The sequence below is a fragment of the Mus caroli genome, chromosome 9 (assembly GCF_900094665.2).
Source record: "Mus caroli chromosome 9, CAROLI_EIJ_v1.1, whole genome shotgun sequence".
In the NCBI taxonomy this organism is placed as follows: Eukaryota; Metazoa; Chordata; class Mammalia; order Rodentia; family Muridae; genus Mus; species Mus caroli.
Window position 1 is genome coordinate 94,822,362 of NC_034578.1, and position 15,207 is coordinate 94,837,568.

Below are 15,207 nucleotides of genomic sequence, written 5' to 3' on the forward strand. Positions count from 1 at the left end.
ACACCGCATCTTTATATAAGCTTACAAGGTTCTGTATAGATGTCACAGTCTCCTCTGTATATCTCCTTGTACACTTATATGCAGCACACAGTCCTGGCAGGGATCTCATATTGCATGTATGTTCATCTCTTAGGGCACTTTATAGATGTCATAAGGGCCTCTTTAATAAAAGTCATGATGTCTTATATGTAGATTACAGTTCCCTGTGCTGTTTACAGCTCACAGTGTCCTCCTTACAGAGCTCATAATGTCTTATATGGAGTCGTAATGCTCACGAGTAGAGATCCATTTCTACCTGTTAAACACTCATATTGGAAATGTATTTATTTCATTATGCCCTACTAGAGGTCATAGTTCCCATTATGAATCTTACTACCCTATATAGAGGTTTTAGTGGCCAGTATAGATATCATATTTCTCTTTCTATAGTTATATTACCTTGAACCATGTACAATAAAGCCCTGTGAGCAGATCATAGTGAATTTTGTACAGAGCATAATTACCTGGACTGTGAGCTTCTGGGGATTTTTCTGCCTTTGTTCCCATTTTGCCATATGTATGGCGGTAATACAGATGGATGCTACTGCATCTGGCTTTATGTGGGTTTGGAGACTCAAAGTGCAGGTCCCCCTGCTTTCTTGGCAAGTACTTTACCCACTGAGCTCTCAGCTCATGAATGAAAAATGAAACATTGAAATAAAAATAATAAATTGAAAAAGACACTATATGATGAAAGTCTTCCTGTTCACAGTTTATGGATTGACAGAATTAGAAAGTGGTTTTATTACCAAAAGCAATTTCTTTAACAACTATCAAAATTCAAATGACAGTTTTCACAGATATGGAATAAACAGCCCCAGTATGAATAAGGTAACAGTTAAGGCCCTTGATGGCGAGAGCAGTTCTGGCTGCAAGTAATAATGCTGGAGATAGTACTATTCTGGTTTCAAGTTATAACCACAGAGCTATAGTAACAAAAACAGTTTGGTGGGCTGCAGAGATGGCTCAGCGGTTAAGAGCACTGACTGCTCTTCCAGAGGTTCTGCGTTAAATTCCCAGCAACCACATGGTGCCTCACAACCATCTGTACTGGGATCTGATGCCCTGTTTTGGTGTGTCTGAAGACAGCTACAGTGTATTCATATACATAAAATAAATAATTCTTTAAAAAAAACACACCAGTTTGGTGTTGCTGGTATAAAATGTATCAGTGAAATAGAATACACAACCGAGAATTAAACACTTACAGCCAGTTGAATTTTGGGCAAAGATGCCAAATACTACATTTGAGAAAGAGACAGCATCTCAACACAGTACAGGGAGACATGAATATCCATATGTAGACAAATGAGACTAGATCCTTATCTCTTACCCCATACAAAAATCAATTCAAGATGTAATACTTGAAATTGAAATTTTTAGGGGAAAAAAAAACAGAGAAACCTCTTAAAATATGGACATAGGCAGGGACTTTCTGAAAAGGACTCCAATAGCTCATGAAATAATATCAAGAATTTAAAAGCCTCTCCACAGGAAAGGAACCAAGCAACAGGGTAAAAAGACAACCAGGAGAAGGGGAGAAAACTGTACTAGCTGTGAATATATAAAGATGCAGGCAGGCGTGGTGGCGCACACCTTTAATCCCAGCATTCAGGAGGCAGAGGCAGGCGGATCTCTGAATTCCAGGCTAGCCTGGTCTACAGAGTGAGCTCTAGGTCAGCCAGGACTATACAGAGAAACCCTGCCGCAACAGCAACAACAACAAACAAAACAAAATACAGTCAGTGGATAAATAGCCTAATTAATGAGCAGACTTTTCTCAAAAGATTGATGTACCAGTGACCCATAAATAGACAAATAATGGTCAGCACTCTTAGCCCCCAAGGAAATGCAAATTAAAACTACATTGAGATTGTATTTTACTCTAGTCAGAATGCCAGTAATTAAGAAAGCAAGTAACAACAAGTGATGATGAGGATTTGAAAAAACGAGAACCCTTACCCAAAGGAATAGAAATTAGTGTGGAGGTTCCTCAACAAACTTAAACTACCATATGATCCAGTTATACTACCAGTCTACTCTTCCTGGGTGCACTCCAAAGACTGTAGGTTAACGTACCACAGACACTTGCACATCTATGCTTACTGCAGTGTACATGCGTGCATGTATGCATGCATGTCTTGAAAGTTGAAGCCAGACTGGGGGAATGAAAAGCAGTGGGGAAGAAGAAAAGGAAAGATACGGAGATACAGAGGTGAGCATTGTCAGAATACATGATACACAAAAATGCTATGAATCTCATCACTGTTTAATGAATATATGCCAAGAACACAATCCATCTCAATGATTACTTCTAGGTTTTGGCTGACTTACACACTGGCATCTTCACCACTTAGCTATTGAGGTCATGCCCGGTTTCGTGGAGAGCCAAGGTGAAGAATGGATGACTGTATATTTCATGGTCACTAGGAGAGGGTATATTGGCCAGCAACTAAGACTGTTACCCCTTTGAAGGTTGCTAATTTTCAGTAAATTTGATGCCTTGGACAAATGACCATGTACTTGGCCATGAGTGTTTTCTTTTAAAAGTGATATTTTTTTATATAAATCTAAGGCACATACTGATTATTCCTGGTTATGGACCTATTCTGGATTTATAGTCTTCCCCCTTTTCCTGGATGTCTCAACTGACTACATCATTTGTGATCTACAGATCATTTTTGATTTTTAAATTTTCTTTTGGGGGGTCTTTAAAAATATTTTTAATATATGTCTCTTCCTGATTATTGTTTTATCTAAACCTAGATATAAGTTAGGCAGAATAGTGCACACAAAACCCTAGCAATTAGAGGCTGATATATTAGTATACAAGATGGAAGCCAGCCTGGACTACATAAATCTCATAAATCTATTAAAATAAATTATATTGGCTTCATATAGATTTTTTTAAAAACTTATTTTTGTATATGAGTACATTGTAGATATCTTCAGACACACCAATAGAGGGCATCAGATCCCATTACAGATGGTTGTGAGCCACCATGTGGCTGCTGGGAATTGAACTTAGGACCTCTGGAAAAGCAGCCAGTGCTCTTAACTGCTGAGCCATCTCTCCAGCCCCTTCATATGGATTCTTAAAACCCTTACTGATTATTTAACCCTGAATGCATGAAGTCAACGTAGTTCCCTTATTTTATACGTTTTCACGTTTGTGACATAGTAATATTCCTTGCATCAATTTTAAACAGGCTTGATGCTACTTGCTGAATGAAACAGCTCAGTGGAGATGGCGACACAGGTATAAGGAGACAGCATGTCCTACATGTCTGATCATAATCGTGCTTTTACAATGTTTTTACAGATGAAATGCCAGCACTATAAGAAAAACCGAATGGAGCAAGAGGGGACCATTGCTTCTTTGCAAAAGGAGATCCACAGACTTGCCAAAGAGGAGGAAGAGCGCATCCTCACTCAGAACAGAGTGTTTGCCCATCTCTGCAGAAGAGTTCCTCACTCAGTCTTGGATAAACAGTAATGCCTAGTACATAAGACGATAATGGAGCTAGGTGGATTGTTTTCAGCTAACTTTTTTATTGAGGGAGGTTAGATTTTTTGCTATAGAAATCTCCTTTCCCCCCAATTTTTCTAGTTCATCATTTTGTGTGTGTGTGTGTGTGTGTGTGTGTGTGTGTGTGTGTGTGTGCGCGCGCATGCGCACATTTGTATTGTGCATGCATGTGTCTGTGAATATGATTTTTAAGAGTATTTTGAGGAATTAATTAATTAATTAAACTTTATATGTACAGGTGTTGTGCCTGCATGTATTTATATGCACCACATGCCTGCAATGACCAGAAAAGGATGTCAGACACCCCTGGAACTGGAGTTATAGACAGTTAGTTGTAGGCTATCTTGTGGGTGCTGGGAATAAAACCTGTGTCCTCTGAAAGAGCAACCAGTGCTCTTAGCCTCTGAACCATCTCTCCAACTCCTTGAGGAATGGGTTTAGACATTTATTTTTAAAATATTAACTATGGATGGGTGGGTATAGTGGCACATGCCTTTAATTCCAGCACTTGGGAGGGAGAAGCAGGTAGATAGATCTCTGAGTTCTAGGCCTGCCAGGGCCATACAGTGAGAATCTATCTCAAAAAAGAAAACCCAAAATAAACAAAAAATGCTTACCAGTTTTGTGTGTGTGCAAGTATGTGCACATGCCTGAGTGTGTGTGTGTGTGTGTGTGTGTGTGTACACACATACACATACATATATATGTGTGTGTATATATACATACATATACATACGTACACACACATATATATACATACACACACACACATACGTATACACACATATATGTATGCAGAGATTAGTAGAAGGTGTTGGGTCCCCTGGAACTAGAATTCCAGACAGTTGTGAGCTGCCATATGATGTGCTGGAATCAAACCCAGGTCCCAAGTAAGAGAAGCAAGTGCCCTTAACCACTGAGCCTTGGGCAGATATCTCTGAGGGAGATTGCCAGAGGTAGGATTGTTGGGACAGGAAGACTATGTATTTAATAAAGTGAAACATGCTTATAAATATAGTAATAGAAGGTATATAGATATAGATCAGTGCAATACTTGTTTCTGGCAAGAATTACTGAAAAAATTTAAGTTTGCCAGACAATCTGTGCTAAAGATTTGATTTCGAGTAATGTGTATGTATGCATGTATGTGGGTATATGTGCTTCCAGAGCCATTGGAAAGAAAGCTCCAGGGCTGAAGTTACAGTGACTTTGCACTACCCTGTGTGTACTGAGAACTGAACTTGGGCCTTCTGCAAGAGTAGTATACACTTTAAAAAGTGTTTAGGCCTGGAGGGGTGGCTCAGAGGTTGGGAGTACTCGGTACTCTTGCAGAGAACCAGGCTTCTAGTCCCAGTACCCACGTGGTGTCTCACAGTTGCCTGTATCTCTAGCTCCGGGGGATTAGATGCCTCCTCCTGGTCCTCCCTGGGCACTTGAACACAAGTTGTACATACACACATAAATAAGTCTTAAAGAAAAAAATTAAAATGTATTTTCTGTGTATGAGTGTTTTGCCTATATGTATGTACCACATGTGAGCCTGTGCCTGTGGAGTCCAGAAGCAAGCATTGGATCCCTTAGAACTGGAGTTAGGGATGATTGTGAGCCACTGTGTAGGTTAGAAATCAAACCTGTGTCCTCTGAAAGCAGCAAGTCTCTCTAGCCCTGCAGTATGCTCTTTTAACTGCTAAGCCATCTCTCCACCCCCAGTCTGTATTTTTATCTTTGTGATTTGAAATTATGCAGGAAGTACAGTAAACACTACCTTTTGAAACTGACTGAACATAGTTTTTGTTTTCTAGATTGCTGTGCCTAATTGATTACTATGAGTGTAAACTTAGAAAACTTCATATACAAAGGTATAAATAATATAATTTTATTTTTATATTTATACATTGTTTCTGTAGTAATCTCAGAAGTTTGAAGCGCAGGGTAAATGAGGTGCTGTGCACTGCACTGTTAGCCACTTACGCGCTACAGTTTTTCTTCAGGCTTTTTATTAAGACTTGAAAGCAGTATTAGGAATCAACAGTATGTGTCCAGGGTGTTTTTAAAAAGGCCAGGAAATGTTCCATTTGTATTTTGTTTGTTCATTCAAGTATTTTTCACCCACTCTTGTGTCCCGTGACAAAGTTTTCTGGTCCTCACACATTCTAAGAGTTAGTAAACATACTGCTCTAAGATTAGATAGCTACTGTGATGTGATACTATTCTTTGTAGAACAAGTGGGAACCTGGGATTTCCATGTTTAAGTTATTAAGCCCTTGAATTGGCTTCAGTTTTGCTAGCTACATGTTCTCTTTAAGGAGAAAGTCCCACAAGATGTAGTGTGTTTGTCTTCCCACAGGCAGTTTGAGGAAGACAGTCAGTCAGAAGAAAAAGACTTCACAAACCTGGGTGCCTCACCAAATTATAAAGGCGTTCTGATGGTATGGAGACCAGAGCACTGACAAATACCTTTTCATAAAGCAAAATAATCCCCTAAGAGAGTTCCTTATTTTACTGTGACATGCATTGCAGTCGTTACAGAAGCAACTCAAGGAATCCAAATCCAGGATCGACGTGCTGGTAGGTGAGAAGCTGAGCCTCCAGAAAGATCTGGAAAACAGGTGGGAGAAACTCTTAGAATGTCAGAAGAGTCATTCCTGCCCCCTTTCTCCAGAACTGAACCCGAGCACCTGACCTCCTGTGTTCCCTTTGACTGGTTGTATGTCATGGCAAATGGTGACCGCAGTAAGAATCCGTAGGGAGCCGGGCGTGGTGGCGCGCGCCTTTAATCCCAGCCCTCAGGAGGCAGAGGCAGGCAGATTTCTGAGTTCGAGGCCAGCCTGGTCTACAAAGTGAGTTCCAGGACAGCCAGGGCTACACAGAGAAACCCTGTCTCGAAAAACCAAAAAAAAAAAAAAAAAAAAAAAAAAAAAAGAATCCGTAGGGAAGCAAGGGGAGCGAGAAAACAGGAATCCATGTTAGGATAAAATTGGCTAAGACCTTTGAGGAGATTCAGGGTTTTGTGTTCTTTGTTTGTGTTCATATGTGGGTGTGCATGAGTGTGCACATCTGTGCTCCTGAGCTGCCTACCTTGCTTTATGAGACAGGATCACTCCTTAAGACCTGCTGGGAGCTTGTTAATTAGACGAGGCTGCCTTGCTAATGAGCCCTGGGGATCTGCCTGTGGGATCACCTCATTCCCAGTGCTGGGACTACAAGTGTGTGCCCTCGTGCCTTTTTAGTAGATTCTTGGGTTTGAACTCTGGTCTCCATGTTTGCATGCCACTCTACCAGACTTCGCTCTCTCTCCAAGTCCAGGTTCAGTCTGTGTTTAGTTTTTCTTTTAAAATTAGCTGTAGTGAGGGCTGGAGGGTTTCTCACTTGGAAAACTGTCTGCTGTGCAAGCATGTGAGAGCTTGAGGTCAGATCTTTAGCACTATTGTGAAAAGGCAAACTGTAGCAGCGTGTACCTATAATTGCAGCATTGGATGCAGGAGTGAAGACTGGCAGATTCCTGGAGCTCACTGGCTGGCCAGCCAGCCTAGCCAGTTGATGGACACTATGTCCAGTGAAAAAACATATCTCAAAACTAAGACAGCAATGAAAATGATCCCCGATGCCATCTCTGGTCTTCACACATATTCACACACATGTGCATGTGTGCTTGTATGCAAACATGCACCTACTCACATCCACACACATACATACAGTCACAGCTAGCTACAGTCATGTATGGTTGATGCACAATATATTATACACAGTTTGAAAGTGTTGATATATATTGACCCCTGTGAACGGTCACCACTGAGAAAATTCTCCCCCGGATTTTGTGTTTATGTAGTTTTGTCCTCACATACTTATCTTTACCTCAGACAATCTCTGGTGTGTTTTGTCTTTCTTAGATATTGTATAGATGAATTACAGTGTTTCTTGTTTGTCTTTACAACTTCACATAACATTTTTAATTTTAATTTTTAAAATTAAAAATTGACAAATTATAGTTGTAGTTGTCACAGGATACAAAGGTATGTGATTTAGGAACATAGTGTGGAATACTTACATCAAACTAATTAACATCAGTTACTTCAAATGCTTACTATTTTTCAGGTGAAAACACTTGAATTTTAGTAACTTACTGATTTTGAAATGTATACTCTATGGTTACTTTCTATAACACATTCAATTTCAGTGGGTTTCTCATTCCAAAATTTTTTTGGCTGTTTTTTCTTAGCCCTGTGGTTATAGGAGCAAAAAAGTCAGTTGTTTCTGTTACAGAAAATAGGCAGCATAATTATAAAAAGAAAATACTACTTGGTGGTGGTATGTTACCTGGAATGAGCATTGATAAAACTTTAATTTTACTCAATACCTTTTATTGTAAGTCAGAAATTATCCCAAGTTTTGGGATAAAACAATGACCAAAACAAACCCCCCTGCTCTGAAAGACTTATAATTTAAAGATAAAAGGTTATGTGGCGGCCTCATAGCATAAAGTCTGAAAACTTCCTGTGCACCACAGGAAGATGGAGTAAGAACTTCAAGCACGTGTGGGAATCATGAACTGTTAGGTTCAGGACAGCAGTAACCTGTTGTGTGAGAGACAGGAGTGACGCTATAGCTAGGGTGTCAGAGCTAGGGTTTCTCTGGCCGGGATAAAACACATGCATGGCCAAAAGCAAGCTGGGGAGGGAAGGGTTGATTTCACCTTACAGGTTAGAGTCCACCATCCAAGAAAGGCAGGGTAAGAGCCTTCGGGCGGGAACTAAAGCAGAGGCCATGGAATTACGTGGTTACTGCTTTGTTCCTCGTGGCTTGCTCAGACTGCTTTCTATAACACATTCAGGCTCAGGCGTGGGCTGGGCCCTCCCACATAATCATCATCTGCAAAGTCTTGCTTGCGGGTCAGTTTTACTTAGGTGCTCTTTGCTTGTTTGTTTTTCCAGTGCAGTGGTACACTGCCTTTAGTCTAGGCAGAGACAGGTGGATCTCTGAGTTCAAGGTCAGCCTGGTCTACAGAGCACGTTCTAGAGCAGCCAGGGCTACACAGAGAAACCCTGTCTCAAAGAAACAAAAAGATTTCATCTTCCCAGATATGTCTAGGTTTGTGTCAAGTTGACAAAAGCCAACCAGCACAGAAGAAAACAAGTTTTAGTGTAAAAAGGATTTAATATCCTTTGTTAATATCCAAATATAAACAAACTAGGTGATAGATGGGTATACCATAGACAAGATACAAATCACCTCAAAAGTGAGTAGTAACTTTAAGGAATTATACAGAATGAAATCAAAATGCCTAGTGAACACCTAAGAGTTAAAGATTTAATAAGGGGCTGGAGACATGGCTCAGCAGATGAGAGCACGGTCTATTTTCCAGAGGACTGAAGTTTGATTCCCAGAACTCACATTGTGACTCACAAGCATCTGGACTCCATTCCCATAGGATTCAGTGCTGCCTCTGGCATTCACAGGCACCAGGCACACAAGTGATACACAGATAGATTTGCAGGCAAAATACCCATACACATAAAGTGTAATTAAAATAATTTAATGTTTATTGATAATATAATAATTTTTTATTTATTGTTTAGTATGTGTTTTTCTCTCTTTGATACATTTAATGTATTCATCATGATGTCTCCTCTACAGGCCCACAGAACACGAATTAAGACTTTATAAACAACAAGTGAAGAAACTGGAAAAAACCCTGAAGAAAAACATAAAGTAATTACATTTTCTCAGACTTTCTGCTTATAGTTGGGTCGTATGTTTTATTTTTGCTTTTATATTTATCAACCGCTGTGCTTTATCCTTGGCTTGGGCTTGCCAGGCTGAGTGGGGATGTGACATTAGAAGTAATTTTGAACTAAACATGCTAGCATCAATCTATAAATCCCAGCACTGTGAAGTACGGGCAGGAAGATCACAAATAAGAGACTAGCCTGGTCTATATAGCAAAGCTCAGTTTCAAAACAAAAACAAAACAAAAAACAAACCCAAAGTAAACAATGGAAAAGGAGATATTTCTGATTCTAACAGTTTAAAAGCAAATTGGATTTGACTTCGTTTTTATATATTCTTGAGAATTTCATGCATATATGATCATATACATAGGTACTTAGGCAGCATTTTGACAGCAAGATCATTTATCAGAATAGTAGTGGCAGCTTCTATCCTAAGGCCTCTGAGCTCCTGAGTCATGAACGTTTGACAAGGGTTAAGCACCAGGCATCCTGTTCCCTCTTGTGGAACAGGCCTCGAATCCAACCAGAAAGCTGTTATCCCAGGCCACTGTTAGACCAGCAGGCGTCTCTTGCGTGGTAGGTCAGTGCTGCAGCATTAAGGCCCAGCTGGTTAGGGCCATTGATTCCTTTCCAGCAACCTGCATTGCACCTCCGGGCACTCTGAAAGCTAGCCAGCATTAGGAAGTTTCCCGGTTGGTTTGAGATTTATTTCTGTATGGTGCCTTCAGCAATAATGTCTTTAGAGTCTTGTACTATTGTGTGGTGGGTAGCCAGGGGCAATGAGAACAGCCTGTGTTGACTTGGAGAGCTCTTGGGCCTCCCTGACCATTAATTCCTAGGAAGTGTCCATGTCTTACCCATGTATTCTGGGAATGGCACTGTTCACCAAAGCAGGTTATTTCCATTAAAGAGGTATTTTTTAAAAGTTGTAATTTCAAACCAGCTACTTAGCTAGTGGACTTCCATAGGCTTTTTCTTATATCTTTAGTTTTGGTTAACTTGTTTTCTCTTTAACCCCCTAGCCCCCATGCTTACTTAACCCTTTAACAACCAGTAATTCCCCTCTTCTTTTATTTCACATATATTTTTCTGTCCCTTCAATTTTAAAAATTGAGTTGTAAGATAGTAGACCTCCATATGGTTTTTCATGTATCCCTTCCTTGGGTCAGCCCTCTTGTCTACCTCCTAGGTACCCCATACTGTGCACCCCTTCCTGGTTAAGCCTGTATGCCGTTCTCACCCACCATACCACTGGCATTTCACCTAAGACCTATTATCCTCTGCCCTTACTGTGTCGCCTTCAAAAACCCTTTCTAGCTTGCTGGCTTCACTTAGTTTCCAAGTTTAATACACAACATATTTGACGTTAGGAACTGCATATGAGACAAAGTGTATAATATTTGATTTTTCTAGGCCTGGACTTGGTCTTATTTCTACCTCAATTGAGTGAAAAAAAATATAGGAAGAAAAGAAAAAAATGATTTTGATAAAAATTACCTTTAGAAATGGGAAAATTATAGGAGAAACAGAAATTATGGGTAGCAGATCCTATATTTTTATTGTACCTAAGTTACAATCTGAAGTTTTATGTTAATTTTTGTATTAGAGATTGAACCCAGGGCCTTAAGCACGGCAAGGTAAAGCCTCTAGCACTGAGGTGGCTCTCAGCATGATCTAAAAACGTTTAGTAAGTTTTGTCATTTAAAAACTAAAAGTACCAGAAAGCACATAGTGAACCAATCCTATCTAACACCTCTAGCTCCTCCTCCTGCTTTACAAAGTAAGGTCTGAGGCATTTAAAAGCGATGATCTTAAGAAGTGACGGTGCGTCCATAAGGTTATCTAGTATATTCATTGATTCAAACGACGAGGACTTGAGACATTTGTGAAGCTTTGGGATTGATTCTTTTGAAATTTGTTAGTATATGCATTAAATATAGATCAATTCATTTGTGTTGTTGGTATACATATTTCAGTTTTCCAGTGATAGCTGCTCTTTCTCCTCCCTGTGAAAACACTACTGTCACAACTGAAAAGGCAAACAAAAATAAGGAGGGATTTATTGTCTATCTACGTAAGTTTGGGGAGAAAAACTACACAGAATTCTAGGGAAAGGTTTGGAAAGGTTGCATTTAGTCAGTGAATATCCCTATTGTTGCTGTGCTTTGTCTGCACAGTAGTCCTTCCTTGTATCGATGTGGCATTCTAAACACTGGGGTTGCAAAATAGACCTCATTGAGATGACATAGGGAGAAGGATCATGAAGGAATAAAAAAGGCAATTTCGATAGAACATGAATACTATATTAATAGTGGTTTTGATAACGGCAAGCAGGATAGTGTGGTCGGCAGAGGCACCACAAGCATTACATGGTGTGTGGCTGTCAAATTCTTTTTCCACCAATTAAATAAAGGGCAATAAAGGATCCAAAGTGTAGCACAGGTAATGTTTAAATCAAAGCAAAAATAGCAGGTAAGAACAGAGTCCTCTGAAAGGATAGGTCCTGGAGTTCGCAAGGTATCTTTGGTGGAGTTTTTTATATTGATTCAGTCAGTACCTTCATTACCAGTTTAACTGGAACTCTCTGATATGATGGGGTTTTTTTCCAGCTCAGGGATTAGGTGGTGGGCTTCAGTACTCAGGCAGGGAAGTTATTTTGATTAGTTGGGGCTCTGGATCCACGAGGTAGCAGGACATTGTCCACATGCCTTGCACTTTCTTCTATACATGTCTCTCTCTACAAGTACCCATTCTCTGATGTAGGCCATGCTGGAATAGAAGGTTCGTTTTTTGGCCCTGGCCCCTCCTTTACGATATTCAATATCCACTTTAGGATATGTGGAGTTAACATTATCCTGGTCTCCTTTTCTCTCACTCTCTACCTAACAAGTGAACTACCTAACTCCTACTTTCTTTCATCAACCCCTCTCAGGAGGTAACCCTAACTGCGGTCAGGGGATTGGGTCAATGATTCGTCAGCTGACAGAACAGTAGTCAGGGTCCCTCCAGAAGGGCCTGTTTAGGAGCCCATAGCAGAATGGTCTATGTGGTGGTGGGTTGGCCTGTCATTTTAGTTCCACACAGTGATAGCTTTCTTTCATTGTCCTATATTGTTGGTATTTGTGGCAACATCTAAAACATATATTAAATGAGATTAAGGGCATTATAATGGAGGTGGTTAGGAGCGTCTGTTGCATCTCAGGAAAGGTCATTGATGAGGGAAATGTGCATGATAGCCAGCCACAGAACCTTGGCATGGTTGGGCATAGGTGATAACAAGCTAAGGATGTCATTTCCTCCCTTGTCCACTGTTAAGTGTATCTTATTGAGTGTTCTGTTGACTTTTCTGAGAAATTTGATTGCCTTATTATTTGCCAAATCTAACTGAGTCTCAGGCCATTGTACATTCATGATTTTAATGTCGCAGGGTGTATTTACAGTTAGCTCTAGGGATGATTTTTCTTTAACATCAAGGTTATCATAGGTTATAAGTGGACCATAAGTAGGTCTGTTTAATTTCGTTGGTATTGCACCAAATTCCAGTGTGAGGGAGTGTGTGCTTTGTTGTCTACAGGAGAAGTCTTATCATGTTACAGTTTCCTTATGGGTTACACCCTCCCAGCAAGCATTACCCATGTACCAAACATAATTCCTAGTTGGAACAGAGACTAAGGGCCAGACATGGGAGCAATCAGAATTCCATTTCTTTTAGGGACATAGCCAGACACCACCTTTTTGTTCACAGTTAGAGATAAAGTCCCACTGAAGCTCATTTTGGCGGATTGTCCATCTCTGTCCAGTGGGCATGATGTAAATGGCCTCTTCAGTTTCCCATTAGTCCAGTTAGTTGTACAATAGGAGATTTTGCAGATTTATTTAATCTAGGAACCTGGGCAGTTAGAGCACAATGACTTGTGTTGAATTTAGTAGTAATTATTTTCTAGAGCATAGTTACCCATGTTTTTTCTATAGTTTCTTGGCATGTGGCTCTGCATTAAGGATGGTTGGCCATTGTCCCATAGCTAATTATGATTCCATCTGCATCAGCATAGTTCATAGTCACTGTTGAGTTAGGGTACAGGCCCTTCACAGTTTTGGGTTAGAAAGTAATTTTGTAAGGCCTGCCTAGTTTAACTTAGCCAATCTATTGGGTTAGAATTTTCTTCTGGGAGTATCTCCCGTACTCCACTTTCCTCCTGTGATAGTAACTCTACTCCATGTCCTATTCTTTTTCTAGAGAATGTCTCCTCTCTGTTGTGGCTCATTCAGTTTGTCCCATGAATCTAGTGCCTAGTTTATCAAAAAAGATCTGCTTTCTTTTGGATTGTCAGTCAGTTCTGAGAAATCTACCCAGAATATTGGCTCCATTGAAGTGTTTGAGTACAGTTAGGGTAATGAGAATGGGCCCCAAATATAAAAATGTCCCAGTGTAGGGTTGATCCAGTAAAAATAACTCCTGTGTAGGATGAAGTCTGAGTGTGCCATAACAGTTCCAGAGTTTTCCAGGCCTAAGGATGGTACTAGTACTCACTGGGATGTCGGTCCACCATATCATTCCAATAAGTTTAGAGCTTTTAGTTACTGGGGATTCAATAATCCATCATCAGCTACCAGGTAGGGAATTTGGGGCGGGGGAGGGGATAACAGTGGTATAACAGTGGACCTTGCATACGTTTGCCCTATCTTTAGAGACCTCTGGTGGAATGTTATTAATAGCAACACAGTAATGAGACTGCTGTCTAATAAGTATTGTCTCTTGTTTCTCCCATAGCTGAAGAGAAAAGACCAGATATTTTATTTTGGTTATGTTAAAGGGATTCCTAAAAGGTATTGCTTTATTGATTGAAGTTCCAGATATCCCTGAAAAATGGTCCCCTTTCTAAAGATCTAGAGTAATTCCCTCCCACTCTAAAAATTGGGGCAGTCCTGAATTTGATTCAAATTCGATAATGAAGAAACGTCCATTTTTGGAGGAAGATGAAAGCCCTATATTTTCCAAGGTCTGTGAACTTGGGTCAAATAAATTAGGTTCCTGGGTAGGACATGGAATATGGGGAGGGTGGGTATTGGAGTAGTCAAAAAAATCATCTGGGAGTAAAGCAGTGTGATTTAAGGGTCATCCCGAATTATGGGAAAAGTTGCACCACAAAGTAAGGTAGGCACAGGACAAGTGAGAGATAGACTGAAAGCTACAGCAACAGTGGTGCCTACACATGCTGCTGCTTCGCACACTTATGAACTTATCTTTTGTTGGAAGACAGTTGTTTAAAGAGCAGCTTAAGGTCCGCAGAGAGTAACTGGAATGAGTTGGCCTTGGTCTCAGGACCCATTGATAGCTTAGGAGAATCAGGGAAAGTAATTTAGGTTTGAGACTAGTATGGTGAATTCATGCATCCAGTTTTGCTGCTCATGCTGCTGTAATAAGGATAGAGTAATAGGATATGGGCCCTCCCACAGTGGGTGAGTGAGATATTCATTTTAATGAGGAGTTTTAACTAAGTCCCCAGAGTAGAAGAAGTGCTAGCTATCTCTGCTGCTATTCTTGAGAAAACCCAACTTGAGGTTCTTGACAGTAGTTGCTAGAATTTTGCTAATTGGAAAACATGGGAAATTACAGTTCTGGGTCCAACGCCATATCATCAGTAAGAAATGGCCTGCTATGTAGTACCTCAAAGAGGATTAGGCCCTAATAGGGGTGCTTATAAGCCTGATTAGAGGTGTAAGGGTAATTTAGTCTAAAGAGATCTGGTTTCCTGGATGAGCCTTTTTAAATGCCTTTTTAAAAGTGTATTTCCCAGAGCCAACATGAAAACTGCAACTGAGGGAGTAAAGAGTGGTTATAGAAAAGACAGAAAGAAGATATAAGAGACAGGTATGGAGAGGTGCAGGCTAATACCATGCCAGCAGTTA

The 15,207-nt window shown here is 40.2% G+C and overlaps 1 protein-coding gene across 4 annotated transcripts in view; it reads left to right on the top strand.

Moving 5' to 3' along the window:
- The window catches only part of Cep70 (centrosomal protein 70), a 50,983-nt gene that overhangs the window by 22,767 nt on the left and 13,009 nt on the right, over positions 1-15,207 (top strand). For 2 of the 4 annotated variants that reach the window (XM_021172784.2, XM_021172782.2), the window contains 5 exons: positions 3,362-3,531; positions 5,371-5,427; positions 5,916-5,997; positions 6,089-6,177; positions 9,203-9,277. In XM_021172784.2, the coding sequence (XP_021028443.1) occupies positions 3,362-3,531; positions 5,371-5,427; positions 5,916-5,997; positions 6,089-6,177; positions 9,203-9,277 (473 nt within the window). The remainder of the gene's footprint in view (positions 1-3,361; positions 3,532-5,370; positions 5,428-5,915; positions 5,998-6,088; positions 6,178-9,202; positions 9,278-15,207) is intronic. The other 2 variants (XM_021172783.2, XM_029481713.1) reach the window with 2 other exon arrangements.